General features: G+C 38.9%; 1 protein-coding gene across 1 annotated transcript in view; it reads left to right on the top strand.

The window, feature by feature from the left end:
* Nucleotides 1-382: 382 nt before the first annotated feature.
* itgbl1 (integrin, beta-like 1) overlaps nt 383-26,023 on the top strand; it is a 51,600-nt gene continuing 25,959 nt past the window's right edge. Inside the window, exons 1-5 of the mRNA XM_026145927.2 lie at nt 383-669; nt 4,237-4,439; nt 15,906-16,052; nt 18,904-19,026; nt 19,411-19,551. Coding sequence (XP_026001712.1) covers nt 578-669; nt 4,237-4,439; nt 15,906-16,052; nt 18,904-19,026; nt 19,411-19,551 — 706 coding nt within the window. The 5' untranslated portion in view covers nt 383-577. The remainder of the gene's footprint in view (nt 670-4,236; nt 4,440-15,905; nt 16,053-18,903; nt 19,027-19,410; nt 19,552-26,023) is intronic.

Below are 26,023 nucleotides of genomic sequence, written 5' to 3'. Positions count from 1 at the left end.
TTGGTTTTGTGAACTACTGATTTGAATTCATAATGTGGGAATAAGAGCAAGACATTCATCTTCAAGCAGTTTCTCTGAACAATTCCTCGGCTTCTTTTATGACAAATGGATACACTCTAAATGTTGGGGCGGGGGCTTGCCTCTTTGACTCTGGATCTTATTTATTATTAAAACACCAGAAGAAAACTTAGAAATAAAAACACTGCAACGTAGAGAGATCATCTGGAAAAGGAAAGGGGAAAGATTGAAACCAAAAAAAAAAGTTAGAGAAGCCGTCTGCTTCTAATTACTTCTCAAACTGGTGACTTAGCTTTTCATCTTGGCAGGTTTCCCTACTTTAGCTCCTGCCCAGGACTGTGTCTGAGAGTCAAGACTAATCAAAGGCACTTGTATGTGGAGGACTGTTGGCCTCTGAAGGAACCGAGCCAGTTCAGGCCAGCCTGCTGCGTTTTCTCTCCTTTACTCCTTTTCTTTTCTTTTCCCTCTCCCTCTCCCTTCTCTTCCTGTCTGTTTCAGGAGTGAAGGATTGGGGCATTCCTTCAAGCCACTTTACTTCAGCTTTCTGTGGGATTTAAACATGCACACTGAGGTTTTGGTACAGTCCATGTTACTGCCGTTCTTTCTGATCCTTCTCTCTTTCATTGAGGACTCTTTGTTGCAGTCGGTGAGGTGAGTTTCCACACAGCTTTGGGTTTTTTTTTGTTGTTTTTCTTGTTTATTTTAGGATAGTTTGGAGAGCAAGAAGGAAAAGGGAGGTGCAGACTTGCTGACAAAGGCGACACTTATAGAGTGCAATGTGGGAAAGTTTAGGAAAGTCTATTCCTATAGTTTACTCTTATAGTTTTATTCTTTCCTGTGCAGTTTTCTTTATGCCACTTTACTTGCCATCATAATGCTGCGTGTGTCTCGGATTCTGTCGTCTAACATTGGATGCAAACTTTTTTTCTGTTTTGTTTTACTTTCTTTTGCACAGTTCAGCTTTACATTCTTTTGCAGTTGAGCTTATTGTGAGGGAAAAAAAATCTCCAGTTTAAAAGGATTTGCTGTGGGATCAGTTTATAGCAACAAGCAAAATCAAAATAATGAGGAAAAGCCAGAAACAGAAAAGGGTAATTGCAATGAATATTATTTTGTATCAGAGCTTTTACTTGTTTTTGCCGAAAGAACGAACATTCAAGTTTAAACCTCAAATACAAACTGTAAATGGAAACAAAAGTACATCAAGTCAGTCACTGAAACTGGATACAGTAACGAATATAAGACTCATTTCTGTTTACTTTGCTACTCTAAAGTCGAGCCCTGGTTAGCAGAACTGTAAATATTTAACGATGACATAAAGTTGTGGGTGTTTACTCTTTAGCAGGTGCACCGTGCCTCTGTAGTGATTACATTGCATATGTAGTGTACAGGGGATATTTATTGAACAGCTGCAGCTAACCCACACATGCATTACAGAAAGTAACAGCTACTGGGAATCTAGGTAGTTGCAATATTTTCTTCAGTTTTTCCAATGTACATTTGAATAATTTGTGTTTTATTTGTTTGCCAGTTATGTCATCATATTGACCTAGCAGTGTTAAAAAAAGTGTAAAAATGCTAAGCAACAAAGTTATAACCTCAATTCTGTAAGCACAGCCAAGGAGTGCTATGCAATATCCATATTATGCTCAGCCCACACAATATCCTTAGAGCACATGGATTAAGGTTGTAGAGCTCCACCTGTAGTCATAAAACTATGGTAACGCTATATCAGCTTTATTTTTTAATCGGCACCTTTCTCTCTAAAAGGCCTTTAAGAGGAGCCCCTGTGGAACAACAAGTCACATGATGCCCATGGGGCTCATAGGCTTTTTTTTCCCATACTCAATGATGCAAAAAATGTTTCCTAATATGACTCAAATGTAATAAAACTAAGCCATGGGACTGAAAACACATCTTTGAAGATAGTCTAGAAATGGGAAATGGACTGAGTACTCACTTCTCAGATATTTTGTGCTATTATTGAAAGCTTTAAAAGTTTAAAAAGCTAAACAGTGTAGTGCAATGTACTACCAACCTTTTTAAAAAAACAAAACAAAAATATGAATCAGCTGCTGCTGCTTAGAGAGAAGCTACATCTCATGAATTATCTATGGCGGTCGTGGCTCAAGAGTTGGGAGGTCGCCTTGTAATCGGAAGGTTGCCAGTTCAAGCCCCGTTGTGTCCTTGGGCACTTCTACTTCACTTCAACTTCACCCGTTGCCTACTGGTGGTGGTCAGAGGGCCCGGTGGTGCCAGTGTCCTCGCCTCTGTCAGTGCGCCCAGGGTGGCTGTGGCTACAGTGTAGCATGCCATCACGAGGGTGGATGACTGGATGTGTAAAGCACTTTGGGGTCCTTAGTAACTAGTAAAAAATTTTGAAATTTCTTGGTATGCTGAAGCATTAAGCATTCCTTTCACTGGAATTAAGGAGCTGAGCCCAACTTCTGAAAAACACTCCAACACCATAATCCCCCCCCCCCCCCCCCCACCAAACTTCACCCTTGGCTTAGTGCAGTTAGACAAGTACAGTTCTCCTGGCAACTGCCAAACCCAGAATCATCCAGTGGATTGCCAGATGGAGAAGTGTGAGTCGTCACTCTAGAAAACACGGTTGTAGAGTCCAGTTGTGGCGTGCTTTCCACCACTAGTTTGGGCACTTTGCATTGTGCTTGGTGATGTAAGGCTTGGATGCAGCTGCTCAGCCATGGAAACCTTGGCATCCCCTGATAGTGCACTGTGAGTTTACATGGCCTACTGCTTTGTGGGTGAATAGCTGTCGCTTCCACTTTGTTATAATACCACTAACTGTGGAATATTTAGTAGTGGGGAAATTTCACAACTCAACTAGTTGCACAGATGGCATCCTATCACAGTACCACTCTGAAATTCACTGAGCTCCTGAGAGTGACGCATTCTTTCACAAATGTTTGTAGAAGCAATTCTCATACTTAGGTACTTGATTTTATACACCTGTGGCCATGAAAGTGATTGAAACACCAAAATTCAATGATGTGGATGGGTGAGTGAATACTTTTGGCAAGGTTTTGGTGCTCAGAGCAATTTGCCCAATTTCTTTGAAGAAGTGATAAGAAGTGATGGCCAGTCCAATGTCTTTCTTCAGTCAGTTAATTAAAACTGTACATTTTGCAGTTTTTATTTTCTTGGATAGCCAAGAAAGTTACTACTGTCCCCTGGAGACATAGTAACAAGGAGAAAAAAACAGTTAAACAAAACCCAAGTTAAAACCAAGGAAAGTCCAAAATTCTAATGTGGAGCAAGTTAGACTCTCTTCACCAAGCATTAATTTTATGAATTGGAATGTTATTTTACTATTTTGTGGAATTCTGGTTGTATTCTTGGGAGGTACTCTACAGAACAAAAGCCAGGCATTAACCAGATCTATCACTGATCAGCTGAACTGGACAGAGTAACACAATCCAAAAAGGTCATTTGAATGTCATGCTGCCGTAAAATAAATAAAAAAATGAATAAATGTAATCAGATACATTTCAGTTCATTGCATCGTGTGGCTGAGCTCTGTGATCAGGCTTAAAAGGGCCATTACTGATTAAAGTCTGTGTGAAATGGGGCTTGTATAACCTCCCTGTGACACTCAGGACAATCACATTCTGTATTTAATTTTAATAGGAGGGTCAAGAACACTTGAGCTGTTGATTTTTGGAAATGTGTTCAGTTTTCAAATGCGGACATCTGGCCAATATCAAGAGAGGGCAGGGATTTAAAAAAGAATGCCAGACGGCATCCAAATGAAACAAATCTCACTCAGAAACGCTTTAGGGTAAAACTCAGAAAACAGCTCCTAGAGTGTGTTAAATGAAAAGTGCATTTGTGTCTGTACGATTGGGTTTATTTGAATTTATTAGCTGTGCATGTGGTCATGTGTGTGTTTCCAAGGCGTTTGTTATTACTTGATAAAGACTCAAATATATGGGCTGTGTGTTACATTCTTCCCACTTTTGTTTTCTTAGACTTCTTTCTTCCAAGCCATTGCATCGAAAGCTACATGTGTTAAGTCCTACCGCACATACCAAATATCTTGAATAGGTCTCTTTATATGTTTAAAGAGAGATGCTGATGCATGACTGAGGAAATATGTCTTTTCGATTTGGATTTGCAACAAAAACAGGTGTGAACACACTTAAACTTTAACCTCATAATAAAAGTTGTGGAAAATCTGATCTTTCTTTTTCCCAGCCAGGTGGGTGGTGTTTGCAAGCTGTCCACAGAGTCATCCTTGCGCCGCTGCCGGACGCCTGATGGTAAGATCTGCAGCGGAAGGGGAAAATGTAACTGCGGCATTTGCATCTGTGAGGCCATAGAACCAGGGAAGTTCTTCGGTCCGCGCTGCGAGTGCCACGACTGGGTCTGTGCTACATATAATGGGAAAACCTGCAACGGTGCGTATGATCCTGTCCTCATTCCTAAGGTCTCAAATGTTGCTATTTTGCCAAAACTACTGGCATCTCAGAGACAGGCACAGGCACAGCATCTCTTTTGGCACATGTTTCAGTGCACTATTTGATACAGCAATAGTGAAACTTGACTCAGTTACTTGTCACTATTAGACACTTAGATGGGAAGATTTGGAGTCACATTTTAATGCACACTACATTTACTGATACCTAACACAGTTATATGGGTTTCTATAACAGTAAAAAGTCTGTTGTTTTTTTTTCTTCACATGATCTGAATTCTAGGGACATGCTGCACATATTTTACCTCTTAGATATGGTTGTTAGTGATGGTTCAGTAAGCGATGCAACAGAACTCTTCACTCCTCCTTACATCAGAGGAGTTTGGCAAATAAACTGTGCACCTGAAGTGCAGTGTTTGCTCCAGCCAGGTGCAGGAAGAATGGAAACCGTAATCATCAAAATGTCTTTCATATTATTTTTTTGGCTTTAATAGGCATTAATATTCATTTGATATGAATTTTGTAATTCAGACTTGGAATGTTTTAGGGTATTTTTGTTTCACCTGTATTTCAGAGTCAGAAGGGTGCAATATTGTGTAATTGACAGCCCACATTGTCTTGGCAGTACTTCAAAGGGTTTCACTGGTAATAGGCAGCTGGTTGGTTCTCAAATGTTACCAAGGCATTAGCTTTTGTTGGAAGGAACGGCTTTGAACTTACCCTGCTGCTTGAAATTTTATAAGTTCACAGAAAGAACACTTAGAGTGCACCTGTACTCAAGAGCAAGTTAAATCATGGTTGGTGAATAGTTTAAGACATAAAGGTGTAGATATATCAGAAAATATAAAACTGCTATGATTTTACACAGTTGCGTGTTTATTAGCTAAATGTAACTAAAACCGATGCAGTCTGATGTAACATACTATAACAGTGACCAGTGTTACTATTTTTTTGTAACTTTGTGACTAGTTGATGGTCATCTTTCACTAATACAGGCAACAACAACTGTGAATTAAATATATGTAATAATAGATTATATCCTATTTGGGGCATTGTTTTGGATTCATTGGCTGGAACAGTGTTTTGTTTCATTCTAACTGCTCAGAGCAGTTGTTTTGTAGTAGACCCATGTTGTGCTTAAAGTTTGTTGTGCTCTGTCCAAATGTATTACGTTAGGTTTATAACATCTAGCTGATTTGATTCTCAAAATGTTAAACTATATCACAGGGCTATTGTAGTGGCCTACATTAGCTGTGAACAAACTTACAAAATAAACAGGCAAACATTTTAGACAATATGTTCATGTAAACTCAATTTGCAATCTGTTACCAAGGCTTAATATGAATTTATCATATGTGGTACTTTGGAGGGTATGAGAAATGCTGGCTCCTCAATGGCAATGGAGGGAAAAACAGTTCTCATCTTTTTTTGTGCATTGTCCTCTTTGGCCACTGTTCATTATGGTTATTTTTCATTGCATTTTCACTGTGTAACAATTGATTGTTTGTATCTTCCTTTAAATGCCAATTTTCATCAAGGTTTAATTAATATCACACATATTAATGGAGATATGTGTGCACGCAGACTAGTTCTAAAGAAGATATATATCCGTGTGTGCGGGTGTGCTTGCGTGTGAGGGGTAGAGTGATTTATTTGTGTAGACAAATTGGCTGCTGTGAGGAGCTCATTATGGTTCAGCAGTCTGGAGCAAGGCCCTGCTTCAGTCTGATAATGGGGTTTCACTCACTAGTACACAGACTGCCAATGGAACCTAAATGCATCAAGAGAAGGATGGATTTTCACACCCGGACAGACACACACACACACACACACACACACACACACACACACACACACACACACACACACACACACACACACACACACATCCATCATCAGGCTCAGTCTCATATTGTAACACACACACAGCTAGCCATACGCTCACAAAATCATTTGCCCATGGAGCAGGTCATAGAAAACACATTTAAAGCACACTGAGAAGAAGATTTGCCCCCAAAGCACCCACCTAACCTCTCTACCCACAATGCCCCATGCAGCATGGGCCTGTCGTCAAAGACTGGTCCCCAAGTTCCATCTGCAGCCTTATCTGCCTTTCACAACCACCCATTGATAAGATCCAAATAGATTTTTCTCCAAAGGGATAAAGTCTATCCTTTTTTTCTTTTCCAAAACCATAAGCTTTGCTGGCACCTAGATGTTATTTTAGCTTGGACCTGGTTCAATTTCTCTCAGTCATAGCAACAAGTCAAGCCGGATGGTGGTTATGGGGATACAGTTAGGCATGATAGTGATATATTTAAATTCTTGGTTGAAATATTGTACACTGATTTGTTATGACATGCCTAGGAGTTATAATATCATCTTCATTCTTTGGAGCCTCACATGAAAAATATTATGTTTTCAACACAGCTTTAAAATGAGATCCCTTTTTGGGTTGCTTTTCATAACCTTTGTTGTATTAGTTTCTTTTGATTGACATATAAGCCAACTTAGCATGAAGATTTAGATTTAAATATAATATGCCTGTCTGTGTAGCCTATTCGTAATATACCCGGAGGTGTCAAAGTTATTTTAACCCAGTGCGTACTGATGTTATAAAGTGTGTAAAACTGTGTAAAAGAGATCATTTTACACAGAGAGCAATTAAATCATTGCTCTCTATTTATACTTTCTTGTTAGTATGAAAGTATAATTATTGTCTTAATTGTCTTAATTATGTCTTGGTCCTGAGTTTTCAAACCCAGGGTTTCGAGTTTTGGTTTTCTTTTTTATTTGATTATTGTAGCCGTACCACTGTCTCTTCGCCAGCGGCTACCCCACCATTAGTCACTTAAAGTCGCCGAATGCTATTGGCTTCCTGTGATGTCTGCTCACCACATTACTATGAATCACTTCCATTGTGGATGGAACTTAAGTTTAGCTTTTTTACTTCCTGTTTTAATTTCTTAGTCATTGTCTCCCATGTCTTGCTTGATGTTTACCTCCTCTTTGTTTATTCCTTAATTGTGTTCAACTGTATCTAGTTACCTGTTACCACTTCCCCAATTAGCCTCATGTGCGTAAATGTGCATCTTTTTGTCTCCCTGCATGCTACCTGCCTCTTGTTATAGTCAATTTGTCAGCTCTCCATGGACTTTTCTGGATTTTTGCTGCAGCCTTTCTCTGACAACTATGTTTTTTCTTTCTTTGTATATATAAAAAGATGTACAAATGTCTTATCAGTTTCAAAATTGCTTCAAAATTATACGTGTGAAACCGGCTTCTTCCATGACAGGATTATATTGTGTGCAAGATTTTTATTTTTATTTTATTACAGCATGCTTTAAATAAGCCAAATTTCATGATATGCCATGTCACTTAAACCAGAGAAGAAAATGAGCTGTCCTGTTGCGTATTACTATTGTATACAAAATATTATCATATATATAACTGTCATACATTCTACCAAAATATAAAAGGCGTTTTATAACAGACAAAAAAAATAAATCTGATAACACTGGAGCTTAAACTGAATAACGGTTGAATTTGTAGCTAGAAGTCCAATAAAACATTGATGCTGTCATGTGTTTTTCCTCCCACAGACATCCCATCCTATTTTATAGTAGAGCAAGGACGATGATCTGGAATAACATCTGTTCACCAACTGTTCAAAAACGTGTTGTTTCACTCAGCTGTTTCTTTTTCAACTGTGCTTAAATTTTCCTGCTCTGACTCCATGTCCTCATTTTAAAATAAGCTGCAGTACATGAAAACATGACCTTTGATAAGTTCCAAAAGTGCTAACTCTGATTTGTCTGGTTCGAGTGTTTATGTTTATTCTCAGGTTATGTAATAACACTCTTGTTATAAGAAACAAAGGTCAACGTGGCAAAGCTTCCATAATCTTTTTCACATGCTTTTGTCTTTTTCTCCTCTGTTGATGACTCATTTGAAAACTTTGCGTCCCTAGCTTTCTGGCACGGGCTCTCACGCTTGCTTTCCATGTCTGTGCTGATCTGAGAAGGGGAGGCATAAGTTGAATGTTGGATCTGATTTCAACATTAAGTCTTTTAAACATAGTGCTTTTGATAATAGTTTGTAGTCTGCACAGGGGCGTTCTTCCAATAGGACATGCCTAAAACACCCCACGTGTCCCTTTTGATGTGGAAAATATTGGTTCTACACTGAGCATGTCCTAAATGACTAAGGCTACGTTCACACTGCAGGTCTTAATGATTTTTTAATCAAATCCGATTTTTTTTTTGTCTGGTCGTTCACACTACAAATAAAATGTGACATCAAACGCGCTCTAGTGTGAATGGTTCACGGCCCTCAAAGCAGCCCACATGCGCAAAAGAAGACGTCACACTCAACGTGCTCTGTTTATGTAAGTAAAAATGGCGGCTACAGAGCTAGCAGGTGTTGTTGCAGCAGTCTATCAATTTCTGCACAGTCGTAACCGTCAGAATTTTGACAAATTAATTAGATAATGCAGGACTCTGAGAAAAAAGAGAGCCCGTGCTTTAACAATGGCCTTGTTTGGAGCAGTGGCTGCTACCTCCGTGCAGAGTATATATGGTATACATGGTATGGTATATATGGATGCTTTCTCGTTTGTCTTCTCAGGCGGTGATAATTGGCGTCTGTCTTGTGTCAGTGACGTAAAAGACGGATTTAATGCGACATGACCTTTCAAACAGCAGTCGCGTTCTAAAACATCAGATATGTATCGGATTCAGTACCACATACGAAAGTGACCTAGGTCGGATTTGAAAATATCAGATTTGTGCTGTTCAAACTGTCATACCATGATCGGATATGGGTCGCATAGGGTCAAAAAAGTCGGATTTGATGCACTTTTGCCTGCAATGTGAACATACCCTAAGTTTCTCAACCTATCTCAAAGGGAGAGCCCAGCCATCCTTTCTAGGAGGATCACATCCATAGCGAAGAGAAGTGATCCTGAGGCCACCAAAGCAGAAACCCTCTACCAATTCCTTCCAGTCACATTCCTCTAGGTGTCGTTATTGCCCATGTGAGCACTGAAGTACCCCACCAGGGCAATTGAATCCCCAGAGGCACCTTCAAGCACTTCCCCAGGGACTTCAATAAGACTGGGAACACTGAACTGTTGTTTTGCACATAAGCACAAACAACAGTCAGAACCCATTTCCCAACCCAAATGTGCAAGGAAGCAACCTTTTGTCCACTTGGGAAAAGTCTAAAGTGCAGTACAGGGACAGAACTGGGAGGATACAAGTATACCTCATTAAGTCTGCTACGTATAATCAAGTGCAGCTCTGGAGTGGTATAGAGTCCAGCCACACAACAGGAGACTGGTTTCAGAACCCAAGCTTTTTGTTGAGGCAAGTACAACTATATCACGCTGGTACTTCTCAACCTCAAACACTAGCTCAGGCTGCTTTTCCATAAGAGAATTGACATTCTATGTTACCAAAGCCAGATTTGTCGGGTTGACAGCACTTCTGCCCCAAACACTTTCCCATTCACAAAGTACAAACCCCTTACACACCCTCCAGATGAGGGTTGACCCCATGTTTTTCTTTTGGGCTAAGACCCAGCCACAAGTAGCTCTACTATGCACAGGGTGGGGCCCCAGTAACCCTATCCTAAGCAGGGTAGCCATATCCCATGATTTATCCTTCATCATACTTTTCCCCCCTGAATCTCTCTTAGTCTGGACTCAGGATCAATTTTCCTTGGGAGTCCCAATGGGGAAATAGCCCTGATAACATAGTTCCCACGCAAACCCCTCCGCTATAATAAAGTTCGTGGAGAGGTCCATGGGGAGACTGCCATTACAAATAAAAGTAATCTAATAGGTGTTTAGTTCCTTAGATAGAGTAAATAGAACATTTGGCATGCTCTGGTCATAGCTGAGAAATTTTAGCAGAACAGGCAGTGGCAAGGAAATAATGGCAGATGAGAGAGCTGCCCATTCTTTGTTTAAAGGTGTGACAAATTAGCTGCTAGATGCAGGTGCAAGCTGTGCTAATCTGTATCACCTATGTAAAGTAAGAAAAACCTGGACTTCCAACAAGACTTTTCTTTTAGGAGAAGCAATATTTTCTGTTGAACAGAATAAGTTTGTGCTTTGTACCTTTGGAGAAGAAATTACAGCACATGACAGGATATGTAAATAACACATAAGCTCTTTAGTAAACATTTTAGAGCCATGAATTCAGGACCAATTGATGCAAATCCTCCCTCAATTTTGTAATTTTATTCCACTTGGTTGATCAGATATACAGGGTGGACAATGGTGTTAGTGTTATCCCAGAGGAAAAAAGGAGGAAAAAATGGAGGTGGGGGGAACAAACCATAAAAATGTTGCTTTATTGTTTCCTTGTTAATTGAAATGTTAAATAGCAGATTGAGAGTTTTGGAGACAAAGTTATAGAGGCATGTTTAACATGGTTTGGACATGTGCAGAGGATGAATAGCGGATATGTTGGATAAAGAATCTTGAAGCTGAGGCTCCCAGGCATGAAGAAGGTAAACCTCAGAGAAGGTTCATGGATGTAGTTAAGGAGGACATGCAGAGAATTGGAGTGACAGCAGAGGAATAGGATGAGATGAAGTAAATGATCCACTGCTGTGACCCTTAAAGGGAGCAGCTAAAAGAAGAAGAAGGAGATGAAATGTTAAGTAGTGTTAAACTATTACATCAGGATGGAACCTACTGCATCTTAATTAAAGCATAATGACTCATTTATTTGGATTTGTCATCATCAAATATTCTTGATTCAAGTGGACTTACTACAACAACAGACAAAATCATTACTCATATACCTCTGGCAACAACTACAGGCCACTAATGTGGACTAAGGCAGAGAGCCAAATACATCTGCAGTCAGATCAATTTATAACTTTGTGACTCTGGCAGACTTTATCATATGCATGTACATGTCATTCTCACCCTATTTTAAAGGAGCTAAAATTCAGAGGTGTAAGCATAAGATTAAAAGCCTGTTTCCCCCAGTGGCTGTCAAAACACATTTTGACTCCCCACCTTTCTTTTTTCTTCCTTTCACTGTCTCTCAGGCCTTGGATTTTAAAAGCCTCTGTTCTTTCACTCTGCACTGCGCCCTTTTGCCCCCTATCAGAGCCAGAGAATATCCCACCCAAGGAGTTTTAATGTCAGCGCCACATATGGTATCGGTTTAAACAGTGCTGCTCCAAATCACACACCTTTAGATAAACTTTCACTGTCAGTATCACATAAGCTTGTGTGTCTTCCAATACAGGCACATTTCAGGGAGCAGTATAAACTGTAATAGTTGCTTAAGCCCAACTGAACAATCATGTCAGTTGTCTGCCTATACCATCTGATGCTAGCTAGGTTTAAAAAAAAACAAAAAACTTCAAATCTGTCTCTGATGCTGTGACTTTTGGATGGTAGGGTGAGTATTTGGCATAAATAACATGAAAACATGAATCCAACCTCCCTTGAATCAGCATTTCAAGCTGCTCGTGGTGTGTTGGCGTGGGGGATAATTCCTTGATACAGGTTCCAAATCAACACCATGGCTTATTTGAACATTGTTGCTGATCATAACGATCCCTGTATGAGTTTACTCATCATCTCAGACTGGTTTCTTGAACATTACAATGAGTCCACTGTACTTAAAGGGCCTCTGCGGTCATCAGATTTCAATCCAATGGAGCACCTTTAGGATTTGGTGAGCTGGGATAATTGGTATCATGGAAACAATCTATAACAACTATGTGATGCTATCACGTCAATACCCAGATCTCTCAGAAATGTTTCGAGCACATTGTCGTGAAGGTAAAAGGGGTTCCAAAGCTGTCTTAGCAAGGTGTGCCTAATAAAGTTCTTAGGTTTTTTACTGTTGATTTCCCAGAGAAAGAGAAAAAACAAAACAACGGGCTAGAGTGGATCGCAGTCCTTAGAGTCCATTAAATTGTTCATCCCTGTATTTTTTTTCCTAGTACATATTTTGATGCGCTTTCACTAAGATATTCTGAGCTTTGCTGGGCACTGTGCCTGTGTTGTGAGTCACCTAATGATTCCAGCCTGGGCTGCAGGAAGAAAAAGCCACTTAAGCCTGTCCAAGTTTCCTAGTAAAAGTCAGTTATGATTGGGACCCATTAAGATTCCCAGCACTTCACGCTGTCAGAACAAGTGTTTTTCTCGGTTGCTGTGATCCTGCTTACATTGGGTTTTCAAAAATTCTTTAACAAAGGTATTATGAAGTTGGCAATATTTTCAATGAATGATCAGGTTGGGTAGTGTAAAAGGATGAAAGCAGGAAGCAGTTCCTTGCTCCAAGTACTGCACACACACATAATTAGTTATTACCTGAGACAGGTGTCTCCTGGAACTGTTCCACAAAACACAAGTTGACGTGCTGTCGTTTCATGCGCCACAGGCCACAGGGAGAGAAAAGCAAGGTGGAATAATTACTCGGTAAAATCACTAGCATGTAATGAAGAACACAATAGAAACAAAGGATGTGAGCAAATGCTAATTGGAGAAAAAAACATGTATGTAAAAAATGAACCCAGAGAAAGTCAATTCTTGCATGTAATGTTTGGCTAGGATTACAGTTTTGTGTATAATTGAAACTGCATGAAAAGCATGAATTGTAAAAGATCTGTTTTCTACTAATCTAACTTGAAATACTTGAAAAAAAGCAGACCTATCATTATGCATGAACAAGTTAAATCCTAAACCTGAAATGAGCTTGCTGCATGATTCACCATCCTGTCCTCATCAGCAATTAATTGTGCCAGCACTATATCACCTGTTATTACTGCCATTGATGGTGGAAGAGGTGCACCCACACTTTGCAAGCCTCATTGGATATACCTGTGCACTGATCGGGACCTTATTGGCTGAGTATGTGTGTCTGTCTGTGAAGCGTAGGAGGGACCCTGACACCCTCATACCACAGAGAATTACTGCTCAGGAAGCACTAGAAAAGATAAACTGTCGACAGACAGGCACCTTCCCACCCACATAAATTTTGGCCTACCAGACAAAGAGGGACGTTTTATATGTCAGAGTGATTGTCGAGGGGGAGATTAACGGGGGCTAGTGGGTGGCATTGACTTTGTAATAGTCTACAGAATTAAGCTGGAAGGTGTTTAATCTAATTCTGTCTTATAACTATTGTGCTCCAGTTCCCATATGCAAAAAGTATGCAATAAATCCAGAAAAAAGAGTCTCTACAATTACAGTATGTGCATAGTTCTTCATGAATATGCGCCAAATGTACACAAATCAGTAAAATCACATTAAACGAGACTGTAAGACAGCATTTTTTAATGCAATAGCAATTCAAGAATCACTAATTATTGTAGATAACACTTTAGAATAACTTTCACTAATAAATCATTAGGCGATACGTATGAGACAGCTGATTTACTGTGGACAAATCACAAAATGTCATCATTTTAATTCTTACAGTAAAATTGCCAACGCTTAAACGAACACAGCGTTGGCAATAATTATTATTTAGTCGTCATTATAAAATTGTAATTGATGCTTATGAATCTTATTTTACAGTACATAAGTAGGTGGTATGGCATACTTCACTAGATTGTGAGCCTGGAGACAGCAGTTTGTGTTCTGCTTCCATCACTATGTAATTTCACACATTTAGTTAAAAAAAATCACTGTTAGTTTTGGATAAATATCATTTTTAGGGTTAAAATATTGCAACTTAGGGAATGAAAGGTTTTGCTTGTGTTACAGGATCAATGTTAAAGGAAACCATGTGCATATCTGAAACACTGAAATTAACAATGGTGGTATTTGACACCTTGGCAGTTAAAACAGGCAAAGTTTTTTCCACAGACAAAAAGCAAAATAAGTCAGTGTTCTTACAGCTATACAAGACTTTATAATGTCGTGAACCATATATTTCTTTATATTTGTACACAAACAAAGAGCTTAATTTAACAGCATAAATATTACAATCCAAATTTGTTAGCGGTTTATAAAAGCTGGACGTTCCTTGGAATTCTGTTGTCTCTGTGGTTTAGTTCTCTTCGATGTGCATGTTACCCATTTTTCTCTTCCTCCAACCTGTTGCCTAGTGTCCCCTGAGACGTATCGATAATGTGGAGAGACAGGGGACTTGTGCGTTACTAATGACTGATGGATAGCCCTTGAAAAGGACACCACATTTACATGATGAACGATTCAGGCGAATGATTGAGTGTGACATAGAAGGCCCCTTGCTGCTAAACGCAATGAGAGCAACATTTATAATAACTTGTCAACAGTCCTCATTTGCATCATGTGTTTCCTCCTGTTTTCATATTGCTCACTGTGACCATCAGAATGATGAGAAACAGTGATGCCAGACTGCCTGCGTAGGTCCTTCAAACACTGAACATGGTAATGTTCTGGCAGTGTGATTGATATAGGAACCAGTATATCACAATGCTTGGGTTATTGGTATATAGCACAAACAAAACTTAGAAATATTATAGAAATATGTCAGTGCCTGTCTGCCTTCTTACTATGCACATTTACACAGCTTAAGTTATTTGGGAGCAGAGGGTCTTGTTGAAGTTTAGTCAACAACAGGCAAATGAGCACTAATGTTCTGGTGATGGACTACAGTTCTGTCTAATCACGTTTATGTGTGTAGCTAGAGACCAGCCACGCACATAGTACACCCTTTAATTAAGATACTTTGAATCTAAAGACTACAAATGGCTCTTTCAACTATAGTTCACCATTTAACATTTGTACCTGTATGCTTTCATCATCTCTTTCTTATTATGTCTTTCTCCTCCTCCACGACTGCCCTCTCCATCATTTCCATCTAATCCTCCTCTGCTTCGGGGGACATTCCTCCCCTGAAGCTTTATCTCCTGAGCTGTAGTGAGGGCTCTAAAACACAAACATAAGCATGCTTCTTTATTCCTAATATTGTCACAGTTACTTATTTTTGATTAAAATATCACGTGGCATGAGAGTTACACAACGTCAGATCCACTTCAAAGAAAGTTTCATTAATGCTAGCTAACAGCTGCTAATGGTAGCAAAAACAGCAGCGGTTTCTGACAGAGAAGCGCAGGATATTCTAAACAGGTCACCTCAGTATCACTGTCATCGGACAGAAGTACTTGTCGCGAATTCCATTCACAAATTTTGTGCGTAAATAGATGTGAACAATCTGCACACATTACAGATGAACGGCGACCAGAGTTGTTTATCCTACTGCAGCTACTGTAGCAAGGGGTAAAACCTGAATCGATAGGGGTAAGAAAATAGAATTCATTTGACTGTAATCTGCAATCTACTGACTTTAAGCTGTGAAATTTTATACACTGTACCTTTAAGAAATAACACATGTGCCCTTGTGTTTACAGAGTGATGTGAAATACTGATCATGTACATGATGTTAGCAGTGGTAAACAGCATATGATGCATTGTGTTTCCCTTTAGACCAAGGCTACTGTGACTGTGGAGTGTGCGAGTGTGATGAAGGTTGGTTCGGTGATGCCTGCCAGTTTCAGGAAGAGTGTAACCTATCCAGCAAGAAGAGCAGAGAGCTTTGCAAAAACCAACAGGGGGTGGTCTGCTCCAACAGAGGTACAGCTATTGTACAAACACACGCACAATGAGTCAGTTACATATAACATAAATTTTGAAGCAAACACTTATCAAAGCGTTGCACCCTCACATATTACCAACAGCAATTTTTAAGACAATTCGGCATGCTCTGCTAATATTTTAATAATATCGCCTAAACATAGCCTAGTACCAAGCCATTAATAGACAGAGTGAGGGGGTAATCAGTTCGGCACATCGAATTTTTTATTACAAAGTGATGAGCAAATATTTAAAAAAATAATAATTCAAAACTCTTTTTTAAATAATCGACCAGTTTATATGAATTTTTCTGTGATATCAATTTACTACAAGCAAAAACATAAACAAGGAGTTACCATAATAAACGCATTAATTACATTTAATCCCTCGCTGTGTTTTCATATCTTTGCGGGGACATTTAATTGACATAATGCTTTCCCTAGCCGTTTACCCTAACCCTTAACCATCAAAAATGAATGCCTAATCCTAACCGTAACCTAATTGTAATCCTGACACTAAAACCACATTTTGAGTCTGAAAAATGCCTTCAAACACGTGGGGACTGGGATTTTGTCCACATAAGGGCTGTTGGTCCCCACAAGCATAGAAAACGTTCAACTTTTAGCCCCCACAAAGATATCTAAACACAGTCACACATACACACATGAGTTCAAACAAAAATCCCACCTACGCATACAAATATATGTAAATACTGGAAGACATTTTGAATTAACAATAGTCTAAGTAAATACTGAAGTACATTTGATTCACACAGTCTGTGTGACTAACATAGTATTATGCACTGACACGCTGAAGGCACACACTGTGAGGTGAGTCTGACAGCCAGCCCTTCATCTACTTGGTCGTGACCTCACTAGCGTGCAATGACTCCAGCTAAATGAAGGCTATAGATACAGTGGGGCAAAAAAGTATTTAGTCAGCCACCGATTGTGCAAGTTCCCCCACCTAAAATGATGACAGAGGTCAGTAATTTGCACCAGAGGTACACTTCAACTGTGAGAGACAGAATGTGAAAAAAAAAATCCATGAATCCACATGGTAGGATTTGTAAAGAATTTATTCGTAAATCAGGGTGGAAAATAAGTATTTGGTCACTTCAAACAAGGAAAATCTCTGGCTCTCACAGACCTGTAACGTCTTCTGTAAGAAGCTTTTCTGTCCCCCACTCGTTACCTGTATGAATGGCACCTGTTTGAACTCATCATCTGTATAAAAGACACCTGTCCACAGCCTCAAACAGTCAGACTCCAAACGCCGCCATGGCCAAGACCAAAGAGCTTTCGAAGGACACCAGGAAAAGTATTGTAGACCTGCACCAGACTGGGAAGAGTGAATCTACAATAGGCAAGCAGCTTGGTGTGAAAAAATCAACTGTGGGAGCAATCATCAGAAAATGGAAGACATACAAGACCACTGATAATCTCCCTCGATCTGGGGCTCCACGCAAGGTCTCATCCCGTGGGGTCAAAATGATCATGAGAACGGTGAGCAAAGATCCCAGAACCACACGGGGGGACCTGGTGAATGACCTGCAGAGAGCTGGGACTAAAGTAACAAAGGTCACCATCAGTAACACACTACAACGGCAGGGAATCAAATCCCGCAGTGCCAGACGTGTTCCGCTGCTGAAGCCAGTGCATGTCCAGGCCCGTCTGAAGTTTGCCAGAGAGCACATGGATGATACAGCAGAGGATTGGGAGAATGTCATGTGGTCAGATGAAACCAAAGTAGAACTTTTTGGTATAAACTCAACTCGTCGTGTTTGGAGGAAGAAGAATACTGAGTTGCATCCCAAGAACACCATACCTACTGTGAAGCATGGGGGTGGAAACATCATGCTATGGGGCTGTTTTTCTGCCAAGGGGACAGGACGACTGATCCGTGTTAAGGACAGAATGAATGGGGCCATGTATCGTGAGATTTTGAGCCAGAACCTCCTTCCATCAGTGAGAACTTTGAAGATGAAACGAGGCTGGGTCTTCCAACATGACAATGATCCAAAACACACCGCACGGGCAACAAAGGAGTGGCTCCGTAAGAAGCATTTGAAAGTCCTGGAGTGGCCTAGCCAGTCTCCAGACCTCAACCCCATAGAAAATCTGTGGCGGGAGTTGAAAGTCCGTGTTGCTCGGCGACAGCCCCAAAACATCACTGCTCTCGAGAAGATCTGCATGGAGGAATGGGCCAAAATACCAGCTACTGTGTGTGCAAACCTGGTAAAGACCTATAGTAAACGTTTGACCTCTGTTATTGCCAACAAAGGTTATGTTACAAAGTATTGAGTTGTATTTTTGTTGTTGACCAAATACTTATTTTCCACCCTGATTTACGAATAAATTCTTTACAAATCCTACCATGTGGATTCATGGATTTTTTTTTTTCACATTCTGTCTCTCACAGTTGAAGTGTACCTCTGGTGCAAATTACTGACCTCTGTCATCATTTTAGGTGGGGGAACTTGCACAATCGGTGGCTGACTAAATACTTTTTTGCCCCACTGTATGTTTATGTGTCTGTGATGCGTTCATGTTTGTTGGTGTAGTGAATGTATATGTGTGAGTGTGTATTGTACCGTATGTGGCCTGTATAGAAATGCAAATGTATTCACAGCATGTGCCTGTCTAGCCTTCTGCTTCTTTAGCACATAATTACAAAAGGGAACGGTGCGAGTTACTGCACGCACACACAGTCAGACAACAATTTAGAACTATTGATGTACAGTACAGACAGTGCTTCCAGTTAACAGCGCTAGATTCTAGGTGTTGAATTGCTCTTTATTGAAATCTGACATTTTCCAACAAACTGTGTCTAAAGTTTGTGTTTCCCATAGGAACCTGCCACTGCGGTAGCTGCATGTGTGACAATGAAGACAACAGAGGCATGGTAACAGGACGTTTCTGTGAGTGTGATGACAGCGAGTGCCTGGATGAGGAAACTGGAGAGATTTGCGGAGGTGTGCCCTGCATTTGCTGACACAGCCCTTTACTCTCCCCCTAAACATAGAATGCATCTTTGTATAACCAATGCTGGATTTTGGTACAAAAAAACCCAACTACTGTAACACATATTGTGTTTTACTGTGATAAAAGAATAGAAATGCATTGCCTTTGCTCATTTGGTTTCCTTAAAAAAACTCATGCATTAACTATATACAATTACAACTTACATATGCTGCTTTTTTTTTTTTTAAATTTAATACTCACTTCTTTTTTTTAAAGGAAAAAGTAGAGTTTGGATTACCAAAAATATGACTTAATCACCAGGACAGTAATCACCATTTGTCAAAATACATTTTGGAGGAAATCTCATCAGCTGTTCCTCTGTGATCTGCTTCCAGGGCATGGCCAATGTTACTGTGGAAACTGTTACTGTGCTGCTGGTTGGCATGGAGACAAATGTGAGTTCCAGTGTGACATGAGCCCATGGGAAAGCAGGCAGAGATGCACATCTCCAGATGGCAAAATCTGCAGCAACAGAGGTCTGTTTACCTGGAACATCGTGTTTGATTTTTGTTTTTTATATTTATTAAACTGTAATCACAAATTTGAAATGAAAGTATTATCATAATATACACAGGTCATGTACACAGTTATACATAAGAAATATAAACATACACATATGTTTGCTGTCGCTGATTAGAAAGCCACAAAATGCTTGACTGAAGAGTATTATGCTGGTTACATTTTCAGATCATGCACCAAGGACAGAATTCTGTCTTTATTCTCAAAGTGCAGAAACAAAAATCAGAAGTCAGAAAACTTAAAGTCAGAAGGGAAAAAAACTCAAAAGACACCCGCATTTTGTGTTTTAGTTGATGATTATTTGATGATATTTTTCTTTGTCTATCAGGAACCCTCAAGATGAACTTTGAAGAATTTCTAGTTGCCTAATTATAGCTCTGTAGCTCACCACCAGGTGGCACATAATAATAATTATATGTCAGCAATTTCACTAGCCCCACAAATGTCTCAGCTATTTACTCTGCTGTCCATCGCTATAGCAGAGCTGTACAATGTTGTTTTTTAGAAATACCTAAAGCAGGTATTTCAGGTATATCATCTTCGAATAGAAACTTGCAAGCTAACGTTCTTGTAACTTTACTCCACTAAACCTTGTGGATCTTTTTTCATGGATGTCTGGATGTTAAACATTTCTGTAAGACCTGAATAGCCCCACTGATCATTTTATAGGGGCTTAAAGAATTTAGATCTACCACTAATTCAATTTGCAACATGTGCCTATCGCGTCATCAGAAATAGCAGCGTAGAAGTTTGGAATTCATTTTTAAAGGTAAGATACTTAAAAAAACAAGACTATGTTTCTGGCATGCATAAATCAAATTACATCGACCAATAAACCATGTTATTATCATTATTATCCAATTTTTAACATGTTAAATGATGCCAGATTAAGCTAGCAAGCATGTAATATTAACCAGAAACCAGGATGTTGTTTCAATCGACATTATGATTTTTTTTTTAAAGACTTCAAAGTGTGAGTTTTCTAGCTAAATATAACATTATACTGTAACACACAGCGGTTTGGTCTAATTAAATAAATATATCCACTGTGGGTATAACCTACTATGGTAAAACAGTAATTGTACAACAATCAGCGAAACAGCTATTTTTGTGATATATTGCTATGAAGAGGCAGAGAACAGATTTGAGAAGTCTCGTAAATATTGTTTCATAAGTTTTATGGTCTTTTTAACTGTTACTGTCTGTATTATATTACAAGAGCAGAGGGACTAAAATGAGACTGAAAACACAAGGTGAGTTTAAAATAAAATGCCAGGTATGAAAAATGTTTTCTCCTAATGCACTTAGAGGCTTGTCCAACATTTTGTCTTTTTCTCTCTTCAATCTATCTCTCAGCAGTAGAACCCCAGTACAATTCAGCCTGAAGACTGTCACACAGTGAGACAGCACCCTGACTGGGAGACTCATTTCCTTGAGTGTTTCAAGCTTGACTTTTTTCTTATTTTTAATAAAGCAAACATGTGCTCACCATGGTGTGGTAACTGTCAGAAAAAAGTTTAAATGTAGTGCTTGAATATCATTGCTTTACATTACATTTATTTGTCATTGTTGTTTCAATCCATATAATCTAAGATTGTTTTTTTTAAATTAAACCAACCAAAAAACTGAAATGTGTGTTTATGTAGGGCTGCTCAATTAATCGAATTTTAATCACGATTACGATCTGGGCTTTCAACGATCATTGCAAATGACTGAGCCGATTATTAGCCCCTCCCTCATGCTTTACTCTCGCGCTGCTCCGTGTGGCAAATCGAGCGCACTTCTCTGCATCTCGAACACGCGTCACAACAATTAAGAGGACCCGAGGGAAGCTCGGAAAGCTAAGCAGAAGTTATTTCGAGAGGAGAGTGACTGCCATTGGTTGAAAAGAGAGGTAAAAAAAACTTCAGTGGTGTGGAAACATTATGGGTTCGCGGAGTCAGAACTGGGCTCAATTAGACATAGTGTGTAAACTTTGCTATGGTGTCATAGCTGCACCACAGAGCAACACTGCAAAGTTCACTAAACATAGATGTTTACATTTTTCATTTATTTTTTATATTGCAAACATTTGCACTGTTATCAGTATTTGCACACTATTTTATATTATTTTTTAAAGTCATTATCCAATACATTGTTATTGTTAACCCTTTAAATCCCTGTAGAACCGGAACCGCGTAAGCTAGCGCAATAATTAGTTTTGCATATGAAACCGGAGGAGTTGTACTTACATCTTATGTCATCAGCTTGTCCTCGGTCACGGTTTCCTTCCACATAAAGCTTTGCAAAAATTGCATAAAAAGAGCTTGCAGGAACAAAAACATAATATTCCAGAAACAGCTTTGCCGATCAGATCAGCTGTTCGTAACACTTCCCACAATGAAAACGAAACGCAAACTATCGCATGTCCGCCATTTCCTGTCTGAAACCGGAAGTAATGTCATTTTCGCGGAAAATGTAGTTCTTTACTTGTAGGCCTTAAAAGCCTATACTGGTCATGTTTGACTTTTCTGAATAGTTTCTGTGATGCTTAGAACTCGAATTGCACTGCTGGAAATAGTTTATTTTGATGCACCTGCTGTTTTCTTTGCAAATTTGCATCATAGGATTGTTTTTTGTTTTTCCTGCAGTATATAAAAATTGCTGTATCTCCAAAATAAAACTATGAAGACGCTCAAAATAAATTTCCTGTGGTGGGAAACTATTTTTTGCAACTTTTTTGTATTTAAAGTTTTGAGGGATAAACCTCTTAAATTTCTCCAAGTAGAAATATATGTAAAAAAAACAAAAATGATTTTCAATTTTTTTGTAGTTTATTGCACTTTTTTGTAATTAATGTAATTACTATGGACTTAATGCATACATATTATTAAAATATGGGCTATAACAGTTGTATTGATGTATAGCAACTTGAAATGCTCCCAAAAATGGCACTACAACATGTAAAAAAAAATATATAAGCTCTGGCGGACTTGGTTCTATGGTAGGTCTTAAAGGGTTAAATAAATATCGTCAAATAATCGAGATCTCAATTTCAGTGAAAATAATTGTGATTATCATTTTTGCCATAATCGAGCAGCCCTATGTTTATGTTAAACACACAAATATGTATTAATACCACTTAAGCCTCCTAAAATAAGAAGTATCTTACAATGCCTGTTAAAACATGCCTGAAATCTGAAATCTGTTGTAAATCTAATTTCATAGCAGATTTATCTGCATGCAGGATGGTTTGTGTCTCACACAGAAAGTGGTCAATATATTTGTTTTGCATTTGAATATTTAATCGTTAAACTGTTAAAGGAGCGATGTGTTTCATAAGCATAGACACGTATCCTTATGCCAAAATAAGAAAAACGATTTTTTACATAAAAACATATATACAAAGATTAACTATAAAACACTTTACTGTGGTATAAGAACTACTGTAGCTCAATGCATTTTGACTACTAATTACCAAAGAAAGATCTCTGCAAGGTACTCTGGGAACTATCTAAAGTCTACATGAACTACATGATGATCCTGTATTCTGAACCCCGGCTGATGAGGCTCTCACTATTCGAGGGCTCTGATAATATCTATTTCAGTAGAAGTGTGTTGCTAGGGAACAGGAAGCAAACATTCTAAATGGGGTCAAATTCATTTCCTGTCTGTTTGCTGCATTATAAAGAGGGAAACAAACACTCTGTGCTACAAGCAATCAAACAATTTATACATTTGTTTTTGTTCTGTTCTTCTTCGATGTTTTCGGTAATGTCTTCCAGTCTATTTTTTCTCCCCGAATGCTTGTGCCATGAAAGGAATCTTTATCATTTAGTACCAATCCTATTAGTAAATAATATCTGAAAATGACAAACAGCTTACATGGCATTCTGAAAATATTCACATTGCTTCACTAGTTCCACATTTGGTCCTGTTACAGCTTTATTCCAAAATGTATTACATTCATTTTTCACCTTAAAAAAATTCTACACAGTCCTTGATAATGACAAAGTGAACAAAGATTGCTTGAAATTTGTTCATTTAATTTCATGCAATTTAATTAACGCAATGTACGCAAGTTTTCATAGCCTTTTCAGTGACACTCATAATTGAGCTCAGGTTTACCCTGTTTCCTCTGATCATCTGTCAGATGTTACTACAAGTTGATTGCAGTCGTTGTCGTGAGTCATGAGTTCAAACTCATTGCTTGGAGGACAAGCAGTCAGCAAAACAGCTTCACTAACCTAGCTCAAGTGATCCTGTGGGATTTCAGTAAGTCTCTCAAAAATTAATTACAGTGAACTGGCTGAGGGCTGGCTAAGTGGTAGGCTGAAATGGTAGGCTACATGGACAGAGTCTCATCACAGAGCTGCAAAATTATGGTCTAGTGCACAACTGACATAGCATGAACAACTGACTTGTAGTGGAGCAGCCACTGCGCTAATGAAACAGCAGTAGCACGTAACAGGGGCCCTCTTGTCCTGATCTCTCTTGAAAAAGAGATTTTTAATCTCAATGAGACTTCTTATCAACTCCTTTCTTCAGCCTGTTATTCTATTATCTTGCTTTAATTTCTTTAGCCATACTTCAACATATATTAACAAATGGCAAAGGATGTTAATATGATGTTAAAGATTTGAATTACTATACATTACCAGCAAATTTGTCACATTTTCATCAAATTGCTTATGACTTTAAACTACTATAAATCCAGAGTCTTAGAAATGTCATTTAAAATAAAAGATTATGTCCTTGAAAGCTACTCCAACCTGGTTTACTTAAGGTTTACTTTAACAGACGTGGAAATAACAGCACTATATATGGGTACATTTCAAGTATACTTTATACTTTATACAGGGAGTGCAGAATTATTAGGCAAATGAGTATTTTGTCCACATCATCCTCTTCATGCATGTTGTCTTACCCCAAGCTGTATAGGCTCGAAAGCCTACTACCAATTAAGCATATTAGGTGATGTGCATCTCTGTAATGAGAAGGGGTGTGGTCTAATGACATCAACACCCTATATCAGGTGTGCATAATTATTAGGCAACTTCCTTTCCTTTGGCAAAATGGGTCAAAAGAAGGACTTGACAGGCTCAGAAAAGTCAAAAATAGTGAGATATCTTGCAGAGGGATGCAGCAGTCTCAAAATTGCAAAGCTTCCGAAGCGTGATCATCAAACAATCAAGCGTTTCATTCAAAATAGTCAACAGGGTCGCAAGAAGCGTGTGGAAAACCCAAGGCGCAAAATAACTGCCCATGAACTGAGAAAAGTCAAGCGTGCAGCTGCCAAGATGCCACTTGCCACCAGTTTGGCCATATTTCAGAGCTGCAACATCACTGGAGTGCCCAAAAGCACAAGGTGTGCAAAACTCAGAGACATGGCCAAGGTAAGAAAGGCTGAAAGACGACCACCACTGAACAAGACACACAAGCTGAAACGTCAAGACTGGGCCAAGAAATAATAATAATAATAATACATTTTATTTGAGGGCGCCTTTCAGAAACCCAAGGTCACCTTACAAAAAACACAATTAATAAAAGGAACAATAGTCATAAAATACATAAAATAAGTTAAAATTACAAAACAGAGCGTGACAACAGATAAAATCAGCATTAAAGCGAATAATCAGCATTAAAGCGATTATTCGCTTTAATGCTGATTTAATGCTGACCGCTGGTCTAGGGCAGCGGTCCCCAATCCCCGGGCCTCGGATCGGTACCGGTCCGTAAGTCGTTTGGTACCGGGCCGCGAGAGTTGAGGCTCAGGTGTGAAATGTATGGTTTTGAGGGTTTTTATCGGTTTTCAGCGTTATTTTGTTATCGTTTTTATCGTTAACTCGGTTTTCCTGGGTCTTTTCACGTGTGTTATGAATAAATCTTCTTTTTTTCAGTACCGGTACTAGTTTTATTTTGTTGTATTTATCCACGACACCTTAAAGGCTGGTCCGTGAAAATATTGTCGAGCATAAACCGGTCTGTGGCGCAAAAAAGGTTGGGGACCGCTGGTCTAGGGTATAATTGGCCATTTTTAACTACTTTCGATGTTTCCTCTACATTTCAACTTTAAAAACTATTTACTTTGCCTTGTGTGGTATCATTCTTTTCAGCACAACCTGACGTGTCTGAATTTACAGTTATGTTTTCATTTTGACATACTGTGTTAACACAATTGATCTATAATCAGACAAAAAAACATAAAATTCGAGTAGAAAAAGTTACATTTTTTACTGTAACAACCACAAACAGGTTTAATGAATCATATTTTGTAACTTTAAATGCAAATATAAATTGTCGATTTTAAAATCATATGCACAAGTTTTGCAAACAACAAAGTTATTTTTTTTATAATCATTTCAAACTATTTACATAACAATCAGGTGTTCTGCATTCAATGAGATGCCACACAAATTATTTGTGCCACTTCAAAAATTTCTGCCTACT

Source organism: Astatotilapia calliptera, chromosome 16 (genome assembly GCF_964374335.1).
Source record: "Astatotilapia calliptera chromosome 16, fAstCal68.1, whole genome shotgun sequence".
Lineage (NCBI taxonomy): Eukaryota > Metazoa > Chordata > Actinopteri > Cichliformes > Cichlidae > Astatotilapia > Astatotilapia calliptera.
Note: the sequence above shows the minus strand (reverse complement) of the source record. Positions and strands in the feature narration are given on the sequence as shown.